We start from the raw sequence: 16464 nt of genomic DNA, 5'->3' as shown, positions 1-16464 counted from the left end.
CATTTTTTTGTGAGCACTTAAAAGACTATTTTTCATCCACGTTGACTTAAATTTCAATTTTAAATTAGTTGTTAATTAGCTACTTGACATATATTTAGGCTCCCCATTCAGAATGAAAAATTATGCCTGTAATCAACCACAAAGTCTATTTTCACTTTCCTGTTGTACCTGTGTTACCAGTCTTTGCATTGCATTCATTTGGCATACTCACAAGAAGTGATTCACACACACACACACACACACACACACACACAAGAATGAAAATGCAACATTTGGGTGCATATTTTAATTGCTTTTCAATCTACAGTTAATGATATACATCTATCAATGCAACATTGTAGGCTAATTACACATCACAGACACAGAATTGCTACAAAAATATTATCTGGCAACTCAAGAACATACATTTTAAAACAGAGAAGAGCTTGTGTATTTTAAATGAAACCCAACTTGTTGCCAAGCTGAGCGCTGCAGAATTGTTTCCAGTTGCTGTCGGTCATATCTTGTGAAAATAGCAGGTGCTGCAGTGGCAGTCTGTGTGGTTTTTCACTGTTATGCCATCCACCTCTGTCTGAAAGAGGAACACACGAAGAGGAAGGAGTGAATACTAACAGAGTCCCATCAGTCTGCGGCAGCCAGAAAATGTATGTGTATGATCAGATGCTCTTTGATCAGAAATCAGAATTGAGACATATCCCAAACTAAATTAAAACCAAACATTAGTGGGAATTACTGACCTACAGTGGTGGAGGAAGAAATCAGACCCTTCACTTAAGCAAAAGCACCAATATTACAATAAGAAATATTCAATTGCAAGTAAACATCCTACATTCGTAATTCTTCCAAAGTAAAAGTACATAAGTATTGTCAGCAAGTGTGAAAAGTAAAAGTTCTCATTCTGCAAAGAGTTGGACCCTGTGACTGATGTATTACTATACATTACATAAAATCATGGTCAAAATCCAAATTTTGCCACACCAATCTGTTTTCAAGTTTTTTTCCATGTGCTCTACTGTTTGTTTTTTGTGCAATATTTGGGAACCTGACCTCTTTGGCCCTCCAACACTTATTTAAATGAATCTATGTGAGTTTGAGTGGAAGCGCAAACAACACAAAGTCATCTAAAACGTGACAACAGGCCCACGCTGCCCAAGACACTGCTCAAGATACTGCTAAATGATCACAAGTCAAAAAGATGGGAAGACACCAGTTTAATCTTTATAAGAAAAACATGTTGTATTTTTTAGGCTCATCGTGTAGTTTTTTTAAATGTAAAATCCTGATTTGAAAGGTAACTAAGCTGTCAAATAAATGCGATGGAATAAAACCATATATTTTCCCCTAAAGTAAAAGTTTCCACAAGCATTAGACAGAGTTATATGAAGTAAATGTATTTAGTAACTTTCCATCACTGCTGACCTACCAGATTACTGAAATATCTTAAAACTAAACTGAAGATAAGTCAAAACCTAAAAATTATAGGTCTATAAAATAAAATATAAGCTGGCCTGTAGTTTCCAACCAGTCCTACCAATTTCTTCAAGACACACTCTACTATAATCTCTGTAATGTATTAGTAAATAGGCACAAAGTTTAATTAGAGCCATGCCGGACATGTCCTCTGTCTGCACCTGTACCTTGTAGCTGTGCCTTGCGACGCAGCACGTTGCCTCCGAGGTGATATTCTTTGGGTTGTTCATCGTCTTCATGGCCTTGAGGGGTGTCGGGTACGCTCTGGAGAAGCAGCAGCCCATGCACTGGTAGATGTTTGGGAAAAGACTGTTTCTTCTCAGTGTGCATTCCTCACAGCCCACTAGAGAAAGATGGTGGTGGTTTCACAAGCAAAATCATACACTATGAATCATGGACAGTTTGCGATATTCATCAACGTTTCAGATCTGAAATGAGATCAGCTTTGTTTTTGTTCTTTTTTTACATTAACATTTGATTTATAATACCAGTATTAACTAGATGCCGTAATCATAAACGATAATATTTGTCTGAGAGAGGCAAATGTTACAGATGAATCTTACTGTTTGATGAGTCAATGTTGGGGTAAGAATCAGCGATGTAAAGACAAAAAGACAACAGGAGGAGAGACAGTCCAGCTGATTTCACTGAGCCCATTGTGGTTGCAGCAGTTACCTAGAGACAAAAGAAGCTGAAGAGTTATTGAATCAAAGCCTTATCAATGAGTAAGTGATAGACAGAAATTATTAGAGTATTTACCATGTTGAGAGAAAGTTTCCCCGACATTGTGCCTCTATACAGGACTCCTTTATATTGAGGACTTCTGCTTCAGTCCATCTCATTTTATACCAGTGTTCCTGGCAACTTCCTGGATTAGGTGAAAACCTACCGACCTTATCAATGATCTCCCTGACTCACTGACCACTTCGCTACCTTCCCCATAATCCCTTAATAGCACAAAAATGATAAGAACAAACCGTGGAAAGTCAAAACATTACTTCCGTCATCCTTCCATCCTGACTATGGATGATACATGTAATCCCTGGGTTTTTGTTACTTGGTAACTGAGGGCTGTTATTATTTGTCATCTTGCAGCAAAAGGAGGGTCATTTTGGGTGAACATCTGTACAGGCACACTGTTATTCTAAGAGCGTTACACATATATTTCTGAAATATGAAAAGCATAAAAATGTTTAAGAGGTGAAGCGGAAATATCACTTTTTTATCACTGGTGTCATCACTCTAGGAGCCTCAGCCACATTGAAACCGTTTACACATTCACTTGTCTGTTCAGTCTTCCAAAGAATAACATGCTACATTTCTAAATAATTTGAATATTTTTTTTAACATTCAACTTTTAAAAGGACGTGATTTTAAATCTTTCCCCTGCGGGTTTACATCTGTATTTTCCTTCAAATTTCAAACATCTATTCATTACAACCAAAACACTCAGTAAAATGTAATAAAATAGGTGTCAGTTAAATTTTCTTTGTCATATATCATTGTACATTTAATATATTTGGACTATACTTTGGACTATAACAAGACATTTGAGAATGTCACTTTGAGTTCTGAGAAGGTGTGACCTGTAATTTTGTACAATTTAGATATTTTACATACTTAAAGATTAAGTGACAAAAAAATAATCAGCAGACTAACTGATAATGGAAGTAATCATCATGTGCAGCCTTGCATTGCTTTGTACATGCAGTTTAATGTTGGATACTGTACATATTTTAATGCAAGTCTTAAAATGCATGCACGTTGCCCAGTATCAGAGCTGGAAACCTGGAATGCTGCCACGTCATGTTAATAAATTTATGAATTTATGAAGTTATAACAGCAATTGTAAATCTAACTAAACTTAAATAAAACTATTTTTGGGCTGTGTAGTCTTTTTATCTGTAATTTTACACTATGTATTGAGGCAAAACTCATTGTTTCAGTGCAGTGGCACCCTAAAAACTGGAGGATGAATAAATGGAAAAGCTCTGTATATATGGAAGGCTGTTAAGTAGCTGTGAAGGAGTATCCATCTGTCCGCCTTCAGCATCTGAAATGTCAAGGATGAATATGAATTTATTTTGTATTTCATCTGTATGTTTACTTAAGTTCCCATGTCCTGCGTCCTTGGTTGTGCTGGTGATAAATCCTCAGCCTAAGACTCGTAATTCAATAAGTGTGGGGGACAAGATGTTAAATCACAGAAATGTCAAGAGACTGTTTTTCTTTTTCTTTCCAACTTATGTCGTAGCATTTGCACCACCTTTCCAACTCTGATTAGACTGATTATTATTGCTTTGGCTCTATGCCACATGTAATTTTATTGTAACTGAATAAAATGTTCTGTGAATCAAATGTAATGATCACACTGTTATTTGAACACAAATACAGAACATTTTTATTCTTAATGAAAAAAAACATTGTGAGCATAAAAACAAAAATCTCAAAAATCAATTGATAAAAATGAGTTACAATCACAATTTAAATTGATCTTATGCTCATTTGTCTGTGGTTCTTATACAACACAAGACTTGGCTTGAAATCATCACGGAGTGGACTGATGAGTGAGATAGTGGAGCTGAGTCAGATGAGCATGTTTAAAATACTCACTTAAGCCACCTGGATGGAGGGCTGGTGCACATAAAGGTAACAGGAGCTCAGTGGAAAAGAAGAGTCAACCAGCTGAGAATGAAGGTGCCTGCTTCACAGCCTCTTGAACATAAAACAAAGCGTGTTGCTGTGTTTTTTTCTGCATGTACATCAGGGCCAGATGTTCAGACTCATAAGTAGTAGATGCAGACTTGTGATGTATTCTCTTGATACTGCCCGTTTCCTAGGTTCTCCCTGTGTATTGATCTGGCAGGATGAGGATAAGCACCACAGGGATGTGAAGCCCCAGGTGTAGAGCAAATGCTGTGGTGGTCATGCTCAATGACACACAAGTCCAATATATTCTCAGGAGCTCTGGTGTCAAAACAGTTACTGCAGCTCCAGAGGACAGAGCAGGGGAGACATAGTGAGGTCAGCAGGTCATGTGTAAAGTCAGCCGGGCTCTGCACAGTTCAAAGCCAAGGCGCTCTCTATGGCATCGCTAAGAAGGCCACCGACAAGTTGGTGAAACCTGAGAACAAGTGGTTAGCTGAGATTTGTAATTTTCTCGGTTGTGAAGCTAATGGCTCCAATATTCACTGATGCAGTGAAGAAAATGGTGATTGAAAATGAGCATGAAACCCATCAAGTGCAGGTTCATCCCGTCTCAATACAGCAAAACTGTGGGCTGACTGAAGCTATAAATTTAATGAAAGAATTTCAACCGGCTGAGACAAAGCAGCACATGGATGTAACATCACAAGGCCGGTTTTCCTCGTTGTTGGTAGAAATAAACATTGGGTTTTCTTTTCCCACAGAAATTGTATATTTTGCAATAAACTAACCTGAAGCTATGTGTGCTTGAATCAATTGTAAGTGTAACAATTCAGAACTTCACCAGCTGATTGTAGTATCAGTACTCCTGTAGTCATCCGTATTGAAGGAACCTAATAAAACATAACCAACCAAAATAAAAGGACCAGAGTCATTCATGGTCAAATGTCAGGATCCTTTAATTACGTTCATCTTATTTGCTGTGTCTATACAAACAATATTATTTTTTTCACTTAAAGTCATAGCATCAATATGATAGGATAAGTAGTGTAACAATTTAGCCGAGCAATGTTTCATCATGCATACAGACATCCACTTATCTTCTTGTCTCTTGGGCATCAGGGCAATACTGGAATAAACAAGACTGAAAGTGAAGAACAGATGTCCTGCTAAAACGTTCAAGAGCCATTTGATTGATAAGGATACTCTCTCCACATGGTGGCATGAGCGATCTGTAACGTTGGAATTAATGTGACCACAAAATAGTGGCCATCAAGGCTGTTTTACATACAACACCATCAACAAAGCAGTCCTTGTCTAAACATAAAGCATTAATATTTTCTTAAGCTTGCATGTCCATATGGTGAAATTAAGGAAACTTAATTTCAAACTCAACATTTTCTTGTTTACCAATTGAAACCTAACCTCTTTGGCATATTCAAAAGTCCTATTGTCACTCGATCCATTTTGCTCTTATTTGTATGAGCTATGCTAACTTCAGAAACTGGATCATCACTTGACTTTTATGGCAAAATAAGGTTTCTTTTATAGCTCTAGGACAAATTCTGCAGACAGAGTTTTGGCTCATGCCCAGACAGCTGCAGAAGACCTCTTCTACTGTCTATTAGTTTTAGAGTCGAATGCAAAAGTATTTACTTTTTCAAACATATTTCTTACAAAGGAATATCTGCCTGTATTTTTAAGGCATTTTCTCTGAGGAGACCTTAAACGCATGAGTAGTAAACGTCTCGTTGTCCCATAAATTCAGAATAGACATTATTATGAATTCCACCCACGGAGCTGAAATTTGAAAGTATTTGATTCATTCACCATTTCAGGATTTCTCTTGGGAAAAATTTACCGTCCTGTTGCATTTTTAAAATGTTTCTGTTCTAAATGTAACTGTGTTTATTAAATAAATTGTGTGTCTTTGCTTAACATCTTGCAACACACTCTGTCTATGAAACGTATTTATTCATTAAGAAAATGTGCCTAACTCCAAAAGAAATCATTCTGTAGCTCTGTTCCTCAACACCTGCATAAATTACACCTCAAACTCTTGCAGGCATCATCATCCAGCTGTTAGTGCTCTGTAACTGCAGGGGTTGTTGGAGTCAGTTACCTGTTAAAGTTTTATTACTTCAGCCATGAACCAAGCTTTTAGCCCGTGATTCACTCTAGTTGTAATGAAGATAGCAGATAACCCAATTCCAGAGTAACTGTGTGGCAAATAATTCTCAAGGATTAACACTGCATTAACCTTTGATGGTCCAAATATGTGAACCCAGAAATTGCAATTTAAAAAGATACCAACAGGTGGGATTTTAAGGCAACTTTTTCTGACTTGCAATCTTGCAACTGACACACTGACAATCCATATCATACTGACAACGAATAACGCATTTTAACACAATGTTATTGACAGAAAGTCGTGCAACAAACAACTATGTTCACAATGTTATTTGTAATAATATTTTAATGTAGATTTTCAGCAACAAACACATGCGCTAAAAAATCAGATCCAGTTTGTAAAACATGCATGATGAGAAATCCGACTGTTCTTTCTCGCAATGTTGCACAGAATCTTTTCCAAAATCACTGAAAATTGTGATGTACCTTTGCACAACATGAATAAAGAACCCCTCAGTAGTGTAACCCCCCCCCCCCCCCCCCATCTGTTTGTTGAACTGAGCAAATGATCCTTTTCTACACAGACAGACATAATCTTGTCATATTCTTTTGTTCATGTAGCAGATGAGTGTGCGCGGAATCCATGAGAAGAGTGACACGGTGTGGTGGAAAGTGGGACCTGCCTCACAACCCCCAGTCAAGTACCCTGCTACATAAGCTACTACTGAACACTGTAAGGTACCTTAGTTACAACATGTGTAGTACAAGTGCTGGTCTCATAAGGTCCAGCATATGCAGTTATAAAATTTAACATGTGGACTTTAATATCATTTTATGAAGAAGAAAAAAAAGCAGATGCATTATTATTGTTGTTATTGCAATTATTATGATTTATTAGTTGTATTTGAATATTAGTGTGGTCATTAATAATACTTGATCACATTGTAATAATTCCTTCTTTTTTTTCATTATTAGTTATTTCTGTATGAATCCAAACCCCCGGTTTATCATCAGATCGGTTTCTGTAAAATATGCTTTTCGTTACTCTGTAAGGCGACATTTGTATCCCTCACACAAACAGTGCAGCTGTGATGAAACTACTCCTCGTCGGTAATGGTGATGGATGCAGAGGATGACCTGCTGCTCTACTGTAAAATGCATACAAGGCAAGCCCGTGCAGGGCTGTCCAAGAAACCCCATCGACGAGACAAAACTCGAGGCGTGAACGTGGCAGCCATTTTACATCATCAAGAGTGAATGACTGAAGCCGGACCAGTGCCGGGAGTTTTACACTTTTTCTGTCTTTTAAATATCACATTTATCTTCCTAAATAATCAACACCATACACGTTGGTGAGCCAGCGGCAGGTAGGGCGAATGCTACTGATTGGTCGTGTGGTTATTGCTTCATTGTTTGTTGAAAAGTGTGAATCGTGTGGTGCTGTTTCAAACAATGTGGAAACTGGTGGTGGTTGGGAACGACTTCTCCAGACCGGCTTTTTGAAAATGGACTCTTCCTATGTGGCGGCACGTTGACAAACCACGCATCCAGCAGGCTAAACCTCTAGCTTTCAAGGCCTCGGTGGTTCTAACTTAATTCAAAAGTCGTACTTTGTCAATTGGTGAAGTCGGTGCCGACAAATGACGATATAACAATGGCCTCACTGAAATTCCGTTCTAATTAGCATGCTAGCTTAAGCTAGCCTATTTTGACAGATCGTGGAATTGACATGCTCATTGTCATTGTATGCTAACAGCAGCTAGCTGGCAAAACCAGTTATCTTAGCAGGAATTAGCGATCCGGCGTTTCTGTTGCACCAGATGACATTCTTCTTGCCGACTAAAACAGTAAACACAGACGCGTTCATAGAAAATGCATACCAGCCCGTCATGTTATTGTCCCGATGAAGATCCCTAGTTAGCTCGGGTGCTGTAACATTAGCTGTGCGAACTAGCTTGCTAGCCAGCTAGCCTCAACGTGTGCGAGTCAGTCCCTCCCCGCTAAATCTAACGTTGTCACAAACGTCGGATAGAATAATTACTTCCCACAAAATTGTTAACATTACAGATTGAAAATTTGCGGTTGATTTATACGAAAGCTCATTAGTTAATATTCACGTTGGAGAAATGTTCAAACCAGAGAGAAAGCACGTGCTTACCGATATAATGTAATTGATTTGCAGGCACTAGGCGGTATCGGTTGCACGATATCTCTCAGCTAATATTAGCTAAGGGTATTAGCTAAGGGTAACGTTAACGCAAACATAAGTTTGTCACACACGTTTTGCTGAGTCCAGCGTTGCCGGATGCAGTAATGTGACCAGAGAGCAGTTAGATTGCTGCCCTGCACGACCTATTGCCTCAGTATCTATCAGAACAAACAAAAAGCAAGTTACTGTTGGGTTTGCCATTAACGTGATGGTCGAAGTATATACCTTACTGTCACAATCTGTGCTGCAAAAGTGTCAATAAACAAAAAAAAAATGATAAAGAGTGAATACTTGCTCTCTGGTCAGCCACCGGAAACCAGGGCTCACTCTCAGATGGAGCACGTGTATCAGCTATCTAGCCTGTGCTTAAGTCAGCAGTGAGAAGGTAAGCTAACATGTAATTTAGAGACCAAAGCAAACAAGGTTTCCGCACCAGCAGCGATCAAGAGGGCTGAGATACAGGCGTTAGCAAGTGAACTTGGCCCCATTTGCACAAACTTCTGAACCCAGACTAAACCGGAATGGAAAATACTGCCACATGGACACAGACCTGGTAGTTGCACTGTTCTTACAAGATGTCATTTAATTGATTTGTGTGGGGGATTTGGTATGTGCATTGTCTGTCTTGCGCGCAATGTTCAAACGTCTGTGTCAACTGCCTATATGCAGGTTTCTGGGCTTCTACCTCATGCGAGCTGAGAGCTGCAAGTGTTAAGTCAGGATAGTGAAAAGTCTCTAGACTGTAAACGACCCAATAACCATGATAGTCTGTTTTGCACACTGCAACATTCCCTGTTTTTGTTGGGTTTTTTTTTTTTGTTCTTTTTTGATAATGTGTGCTTAATAATTTGACAGCCACTCTGTAGTCAAGATCATAAATGGTGAAACCATTTTCTGAATTGAAATTGATTTGTCTAACATGTCTGAGACTTTGCACTCTTCTGAACACATCCCAAGTCTTGCCCTTGACCCAGGATTAATTTGGCTCATTGCATTTACACAGATTTCTGGAGACATGGCCACAGAACATATTAATGGAAATGGTCCAGAAGAACCAATGGACACCTCTGCTGCAGTTACCCATTCTGAGCACTTCCAGACTTTATTAGAGGCTGGTTTACCACAGAAAGTTGCTGAAAAACTAGATGAAATTTACATAGCAGGTAAGGCACAATGAATATACTTGCATATCCAAATATGCAAATTTTTATGTTTATCAATTTCTTGCATGTACTGTCATTTTATCACCTTTTTGAATGGGGGAATTGGGATCCTGAAGCAACTTTTTGTGGTTTCCTACCAAAATGGGTACTGCAGTGCTACATAATATTAAATTACACATTACTGGTGTGAAAATGTGTACATGATTGCAGCATTTGCATTCCCAACATGGTTGCATGATAATTGGTGTCGTGGTGAATGAATTGTCCTGTCCTGGGAGTGTCTTGGTGAGCCTGTCCATTCTCTTCATTCATTTCTATGAAATCTCCTCACATCTGACAAAATTATTGGATAAGGATGAACAGATTTAAGTATGACATCAGCTACAGCTTTTATTAGTTGCCATGGCCAGGTTTTTATAAGTTTGTACTGGAGTAAGCAGCAGTGACTAAATTTTGGGGGTCATTTTAGGACTTGTTTGGTCGGTCAGATCTAGAAAAGTACTGGTCTGGCCTTTTCAGCCAGATGGAACTGAGGCAGAAACAATGGCAGCAGCTGTCTGGTGTGTGGCTGCCTGGGACAGGTGACGGCCCCTCCACAGAGGAGAATGCAGACCGGCTCATTAGAAACTCCCAGCCACAGTATAGAGGGGCACTGGCATATCAAGTTGCACTGTCACATCTGTTGTGATTAGTTCTGCAGAAACATGCTGGTTGGAGAGTAAAGTGCAGCCTGACTACTGAATACAGCTCCATTAGATTAAGCTGGTCCCACTCCTCTCCTAATTGTCTTATAATTTACCCGTTTCACTATTGAAAAGATATTTGTTACACAAAATGGCTCACATGCGATTCATTTCTTTAATCCTCTGACTTGTACCATAATTTCTGTCCATGAATGACAAGATAGGAAGACAGGAAAATTGTGCCTTTCTTGTTAGTAGCTCACCATTTCTCTTTCTGTGTTGTCCCCCTTCCTCCAGGTTTGGTGTCACACAGTGACTTAGATGATCGAGCGATTGAGGCTCTGAAAGAATTCAACGAGGAAGGTGCTCTGCAGGTCCTCTTGCAATTCAAGGACAGCGACCTCTCACATGTACAGGTATGCATGTCGAGCTGTCTTTGTATTGTTTTGTTCACTTCTGATGCCTTAACACAAAGTGGATGATTTTCCTCCGTGCAGTTTGATGTGCAACAGCATTATGTAGTTGAACTGTGATTGCACAATAGCTTTAGTTGTCATTGGTCTTATCTATAAGATGGACTCTCGCTGTCTTATGGAACAGCTTATTCTTTTTGTATTGAACATGTTGACATTTTAATTATTGTTTGATAGTTTTTTTTTTTTTTTTTTTTCTATTTTAGAACAAAAGTGCCTTTCTTTGTGGCGTGATGAAGACGTACAGACAGAGAGAGAAACAAGGGACCAAAGTGTCGGACACCAATAAAGGACCAGATGAAGCCAAAATCAAAGTGAGAATTAATGCTACATTTAAAGATTATATTGAAACTTATTTTATGCTTGGGATGCGTGAATATTTGTCTTTGAATGCAAAATGCATGTTATCTATATAACCAAGATGTGATTTGAATGTATGGCATGTTCATGACTGTTCAATAAACACTATCTTTTTAAATTTGCCATGTTTTCTGGTGGTCAGGCTTTGCTGGAGAGGACTGGCTACACACTTGATGTGACAACAGGCCAGAGGAAGTATGGAGGTCCCCCACCAGAGTCTGCCCACTCAGGGGCACAGCCGACCATTGGTACAGAGGTACAAAACTTAACCTTTACGTTACACCATTAATAATACTGCAAGAAGGGTGCACTTCTTTTACTTGCTATGTTAAGTTGGTTGTTCTAAATTCCTTTACTAATGATGGTGTCCAAATGATGAAACTGAAATATCTTCTGTAGTAACTATGGTTACACTGATAGTTTACCGCTAAGAGCTGACTGGATACCTTTTACCTAAATGCTGTCCATCTCTTGTTTTCACCTTACATTTCAGACAAAAGAGTTTCTCTCACACACCATAATCTTTCCTCTCAACCTGGCAGATATTTGTAGGCAAAATCCCCAGAGACCTCTTTGAGGATGAGCTGGTTCCGCTGTTTGAGAAAGCTGGCCCCATCTGGGACTTGCGCCTGATGATGGATCCTCTCAGTGGCCTGAACAGAGGCTACGCCTTTGTCACTTTCTGCACTAAAGAAGCTGCACAGCAGGCTGTCAAATTGGTACGTTGGCTGTACTGCAATTGTGACCAGCATGATGTGAAATATGTCTTAATAGTGGATAAAGATGTGAAATGCCAAGCACATCAAGTTGGCACAGCTTCCAATTTATAGACTGTCTCGCATTTTTTTTTGTCTCTTACTTAAACTCTCCTCCATCCTTCCGCAGTGCAACAACAATGAAATTCGACCGGGTAAACATATCGGCGTGTGCATCTCTGTGGCCAATAATAGACTGTTCGTTGGCTCCATCCCCAAGAGTAAAACAAAAGAGCAGATTGTTGAAGAATTTGCAAAAGTTACAGGTGAGTCATTGGCATCCTTTGACTTGTTCAACAGCTTCATAACCTACTACTTAGATTAGATTCACTCTGCATTCAAGATTTGTAATGCAAGAATCAGTGGGTGAAGCTTTGACAGCAAGGGGTTTTCCTGGTTGTGTCCAAATGATGACCTCATTACTGTGCTGGAGTGACTCATGTTACTATGATGGTTTACCGCTAAGATCTGATTGGACACTAATCGTAGCAAATATAGTTTTTTGGTCTCACGGTTCAGTATCTCAGAGTAACAGGAAAATGTATAATTCTTTTTTTTACAGTTATGTCAGTATAGTCTTAAATTCTCTGTACATCTGCTTACCATAAAAATTAAACCGTTTTGACCATTAGGTCATGATTTAATCTTAACTTTTATCTCAAATTATGTTCTTATCTTTATGCATTTGTGACTGGTTCTAACGGCAGATTTGATGTCAGTAGTTTTACACCACCTTCTGTTTTGTTTTGTTTTTTCCCTTGTAAAAGTGACTTTTATGGTGAGTAAAGCCACTTAACCACCTTCTGTTTTTTTTTTTTTTTTTTTTTTTTTTTTTTCCTGTACCCCTCCCCTGTTTGTTTCTACAGAGGGTCTAAATGATGTCATATTGTACCACCAGCCAGATGATAAGAAAAAGAATAGAGGCTTTTGCTTCCTGGAGTATGAAGACCACAAGACGGCAGCTCAGGCCCGTCGCCGGCTGATGAGTGGCAAGGTGAAGGTGTGGGGAAATGTGGTCACCGTGGAATGGGCTGATCCTATTGAGGACCCAGACCCAGAGGTCATGGCCAAGGTAAAGCACCGGGCTGAAGTGTATATGTGGTCCAAATTAGTTTTCTCTGTGGCTGTCTCCTGCAGTTGTATTTGTTCTGTTTTCTGTAACCTGTAAACCTAAACCTTGTCTTTTTTCTTTTCCTAGGTCAAGGTGCTGTTTGTGAGGAACTTAGCAAGCACTGTTACAGAGGAGGTACTTGAAAAGGCCTTTAGTCAGTTTGGCAAGTTGGAGCGAGTGAAAAAATTGAAAGACTATGCCTTCATCCACTTTGAGGAAAGAGATGGTGCTGTGAAGGTATGGGCAAAAAACACTGTGGAATGAAACATGAGACATGCATCTTATCATTAAAGTTGTTGTCACTGCAGTGAGATTCTTCATAGAATCTTGTTTAATTTCGCAGGCTCTGGCTGATCTCAATGGCAAAGACCTCGAAGGGGAGCACATTGAAATCGTCTTCGCCAAGCCCCCTGACCAGAAGAGGAAAGAGCGCAAAGCCCAGAGACAAGCCGCTAAAACACAAATGTAAGAGGGAGAACTACAACTCAAACCCACAACCTTGTAGCCACACAGTTACCAATTTTAAATGTTGATATAAAGCAGGAAACCATATTTATGTTGAGCCTGTGTATCCTCTTTCAGGTATGATGAATACTATTACTACGGGCCTCCCCACATGCCGCCACCAACAAGAGGCAGAGGCCGAGGTGGGCGTGGAGGTTATTCTTACCCTCCTGATTATTATGGCTACGAAGACTATTATGATTATTATGGATACGATTACCACAACTACCGGGGCGGGTATGATGACCCGTACTATGGCTACGAGGACTTCCAAGGGTCTGGGAGAGGACGAGGAGCGAGGGGAGGAGTCCGTGGCGGTGCCAGTCAGACCAGAGGCCGCGGCGCTATCACACCAAGGGCCCGGCTCGGCTTCTCCCAGCGAGGAGGTCCTGGAACAAGCAGAGGTAAGTGACATTTTTCACAATGTGAGACTGTTAGTTTCAAAGTGAGTAAAATGACATTAGTCACACAGTGGTGACTAATAAAGCTTGACTCTGCTGTTCCAGATAATTACTGTTCATTACTGAAAGAGAAGTTGCTACGTGGCTCGCTTTATTTTGAGTCGGTGATTTTTAGAAGTCTTGAAAAATGACCACTGAGCTCAGTCTTGGTGTGGGTATATTTCTGATGCCAAGGGTCAGTCATGAGAGCACAAAGTTCAGAGGAATTACATGTTTGGCAGGGCTGCAGTACATTCGGAAATGAAAGCAGCTCCAGTTGGGGGAATGTTGAGGATGACGTCCCATGATGCAGGTATTGATGGTCTTGAAATGATTTTATAAATGTTCAGAAGGCTGCATAAAAAAGTATACACACCTTGCTTTTAAGTTTAAAGAGTGACACCTGCTTATTGGCCTCATTACTAATCCCTGACAGGTGTCATCTTTCAGAGCAGCCAGTCAGCTTGTTGCTGCCAGCAGACAAAGGTCATTCACAACATACTATATTTTGAGAAGGCCAGCTGAGTCCCACCCTAGAGCCAGAATGCTGGTTTAGTCTAAATGTTGTAGAATTTCATTTATTTGTCTGTATATTGATTAATGGGGAATGCATGCAACATGAGTTTGTAATACTAATTTTATCTTTCCTCTCATTGGTCCAGCAGGGAAACGAGGCCGAGGGCGGTCCTGACCTGTCACAGTGGATACTGACTTGATGTGTGGGGTTAACACCGTAAGCTGCAATGGATGTTGAAACAAAAAAGAGCACGACAAAAAGGTCCAATGATATTCCAGCCTTACAGAAGAAGCATCACCCCTCTCCCCCATATTTTTCTTTTCTTTTCTTTTTATTTCTGAAACTGCCACCTTAGAAAGATGACCGGAGGATTCTGAATACTCGCCACAGCCTCTTTTTTCCCCCCCGAGTCCCTGTACCCAGCCCTGATATACAGGGCTCTATGTATTGCCCTTACAATCTACCCCTTCCCTGTCCCTGAACATGCCATTTTTAAAATAATTATTGAAGAATTTGCACTTTTTTAAGTTCTTAGGTTTGAAGTGGCTCAAAGGAGCTTGATGCTATTGTATATTTTTGTGCTAATCGCAATTTTTATTGTCGGAATATCCATGTTAATCTTAATCGTTTGATCTGGATGTTTGAAAGAGAACATTTGCAGGTTTTTAGGGTGTACCCACCTGGCATGGATAAGTCAGGCATTCCAGGAAAGTGGTTCTTTTCAGAACTTGTCTTTAAAGGGTTGGTTGACTACCTCAGTACAGAGGACTAAACTACCCGGCCTGTACTGTAAATAGGGAAACTATATTGATGAAAGCAGGGCTTGTTTTCATACAAAATATGCACAAGAGCTGCAGCGCAAAAACGATGTACTTAATGTAATATAGTCATTTTAGCTGCAGCTCTGACACTGCAAACAGTCAAACTGGGCATGCAAAACAATCTCATATGATGAGTCTGAACAAGCCCTGCTTTTATCCTATTTTGAACTGAATTAGCCGCCTTGCTTCTTCAGAGTATGTAGTTACTGGTTGTATAGTTTTTCGGATAAAATGTTACTTTTGTAAAGGCTTCAACATCACAGGCATCCAACTGCCTTTGATTAAAAAAAAATAAAAAACAAAAATAAAGCCCTGCAGTGTCCCTTTTGTGCCACTGTATTATTCCAGTGGGTTTGTTTTTATATTGATAACAATACATTTTCAAACAACTTCAGAATAATGTTAAACAACCTAATCCAATTCTCCATCATGTAAGATCATGTTAATCTTAAATGATCCCTTTCCAGTTCCCAAGACAGCAACTATGTAGAAGATCTTCTGAGTTAATCTTGATTGATGACTGAATTGCCATATTGCCCAGACAGTGAGCATGTGTGCCTAATGTTAGCTGCTATGATTTGGTGAGGGATCATGGTCACATAGTGGTAGAAGGGATACTGCAGTGAATGATTTCTATTTCCAGGTATAGCAAAAAGGAAACTGTGCTCGTCAATCCCAGTTTTCTATACAGTTAACTCCCTCAATAAAATCATAACAACCACCTTTTGAAAAAAAGATGTTAGCAGTTTTAAACTATTGTTGGTGGCCAACAACGTTTTTTGCATTCCTGCAAATAAATTGTTTTATACTGTAAAATGGAGGTGAGTGTAACTTATTTTTGTAATAAAGTTTTTGATTTCTATCTGTGTCTTACTCTTTGGATAAAATCCTCACAGGTGTAAATGCTATGCTGTTAATTGGCTGGTGTTTGGTTTAATCTGGTGACGGGTCTATCTTTGAGACAAACTACCTATTTTTTTGATTTGCTTTCAGTGGTTTTTAAATTCCTCTTCATATGATGTGAGGAATTGCTTATCTTATTGGTTAAAAATACTGTTTTATATTCACAGAAAAGAGAAATTGGGTGGAAGATTTTTTTTTTTAAATGACAAAAGCCTTCAAAAAAAACCTGCTTAGAAATGTAACAACATTAGAGCAAGGAAGTTTACTGCAGTGATAATA

The 16464-nt window shown here is 39.4% G+C and overlaps 2 protein-coding genes across 9 annotated transcripts; one reads left to right on the top strand and one right to left on the bottom strand.

Moving 5' to 3' along the window:
- Positions 1 to 271: 271 nt before the first annotated feature.
- cga (glycoprotein hormones, alpha polypeptide) lies at positions 272 to 2346 on the bottom strand. The gene is made up of 4 exons (XM_071499108.1): positions 2230 to 2346; positions 2034 to 2145; positions 1638 to 1813; positions 272 to 571 (listed from the first exon to the last, which is right to left on the bottom strand). The coding sequence occupies exons 1-4, from the start codon at positions 2254 to 2256 to the stop codon at positions 497 to 499; spliced, it is 390 nt and encodes a 129-aa protein (XP_071355209.1). The 5' UTR covers positions 2257 to 2346; the 3' UTR covers positions 272 to 496.
- A 5127-nt stretch (positions 2347 to 7473) lies between these two features.
- On the top strand, positions 7474 to 16144 carry LOC139633421 (heterogeneous nuclear ribonucleoprotein Q-like). Of its 8 annotated transcripts, XR_011693736.1 has the most exons (14): positions 8882 to 9008; positions 9459 to 9618; positions 10599 to 10717; positions 10981 to 11088; positions 11277 to 11390; positions 11677 to 11853; positions 12020 to 12155; positions 12756 to 12961; positions 13088 to 13237; positions 13344 to 13465; positions 13583 to 13908; positions 14187 to 14257; positions 14381 to 14430; positions 14610 to 14819. XR_011693736.1 is itself a non-coding variant. In XM_071499106.1 (13 exons), exons 2-12 carry the CDS (start codon positions 9471 to 9473, stop codon positions 14207 to 14209), a joined length of 1629 nt encoding a protein of 542 aa, XP_071355207.1. In that variant the 5' UTR covers positions 7474 to 7613; positions 9459 to 9470; the 3' UTR covers positions 14210 to 14257; positions 14607 to 16144. The 8 variants fall into 8 exon arrangements, 7 of the variants coding, with proteins under 7 accessions (XP_071355207.1, XP_071355206.1, XP_071355208.1 ...); XM_071499106.1 differs by lacking the exons at positions 8882 to 9008; positions 14381 to 14430 and adding an exon at positions 7474 to 7613 and having other exon boundaries at positions 14607 to 16144; XM_071499104.1 differs by lacking the exon at positions 14381 to 14430.
- Positions 16145 to 16464: the final 320 nt, after the last annotated feature.

This window comes from Trachinotus anak, unplaced genomic scaffold (genome assembly GCF_046630095.1).
Source record: "Trachinotus anak isolate AG129_WGS33_773 ecotype Australia unplaced genomic scaffold, CSIRO_AGI_Tana_v1 ptg000015l, whole genome shotgun sequence".
NCBI lineage: Eukaryota > Metazoa > Chordata > Actinopteri > Carangiformes > Carangidae > Trachinotus > Trachinotus anak.
This window is presented reverse-complemented; position numbering and strand designations above follow the sequence as displayed.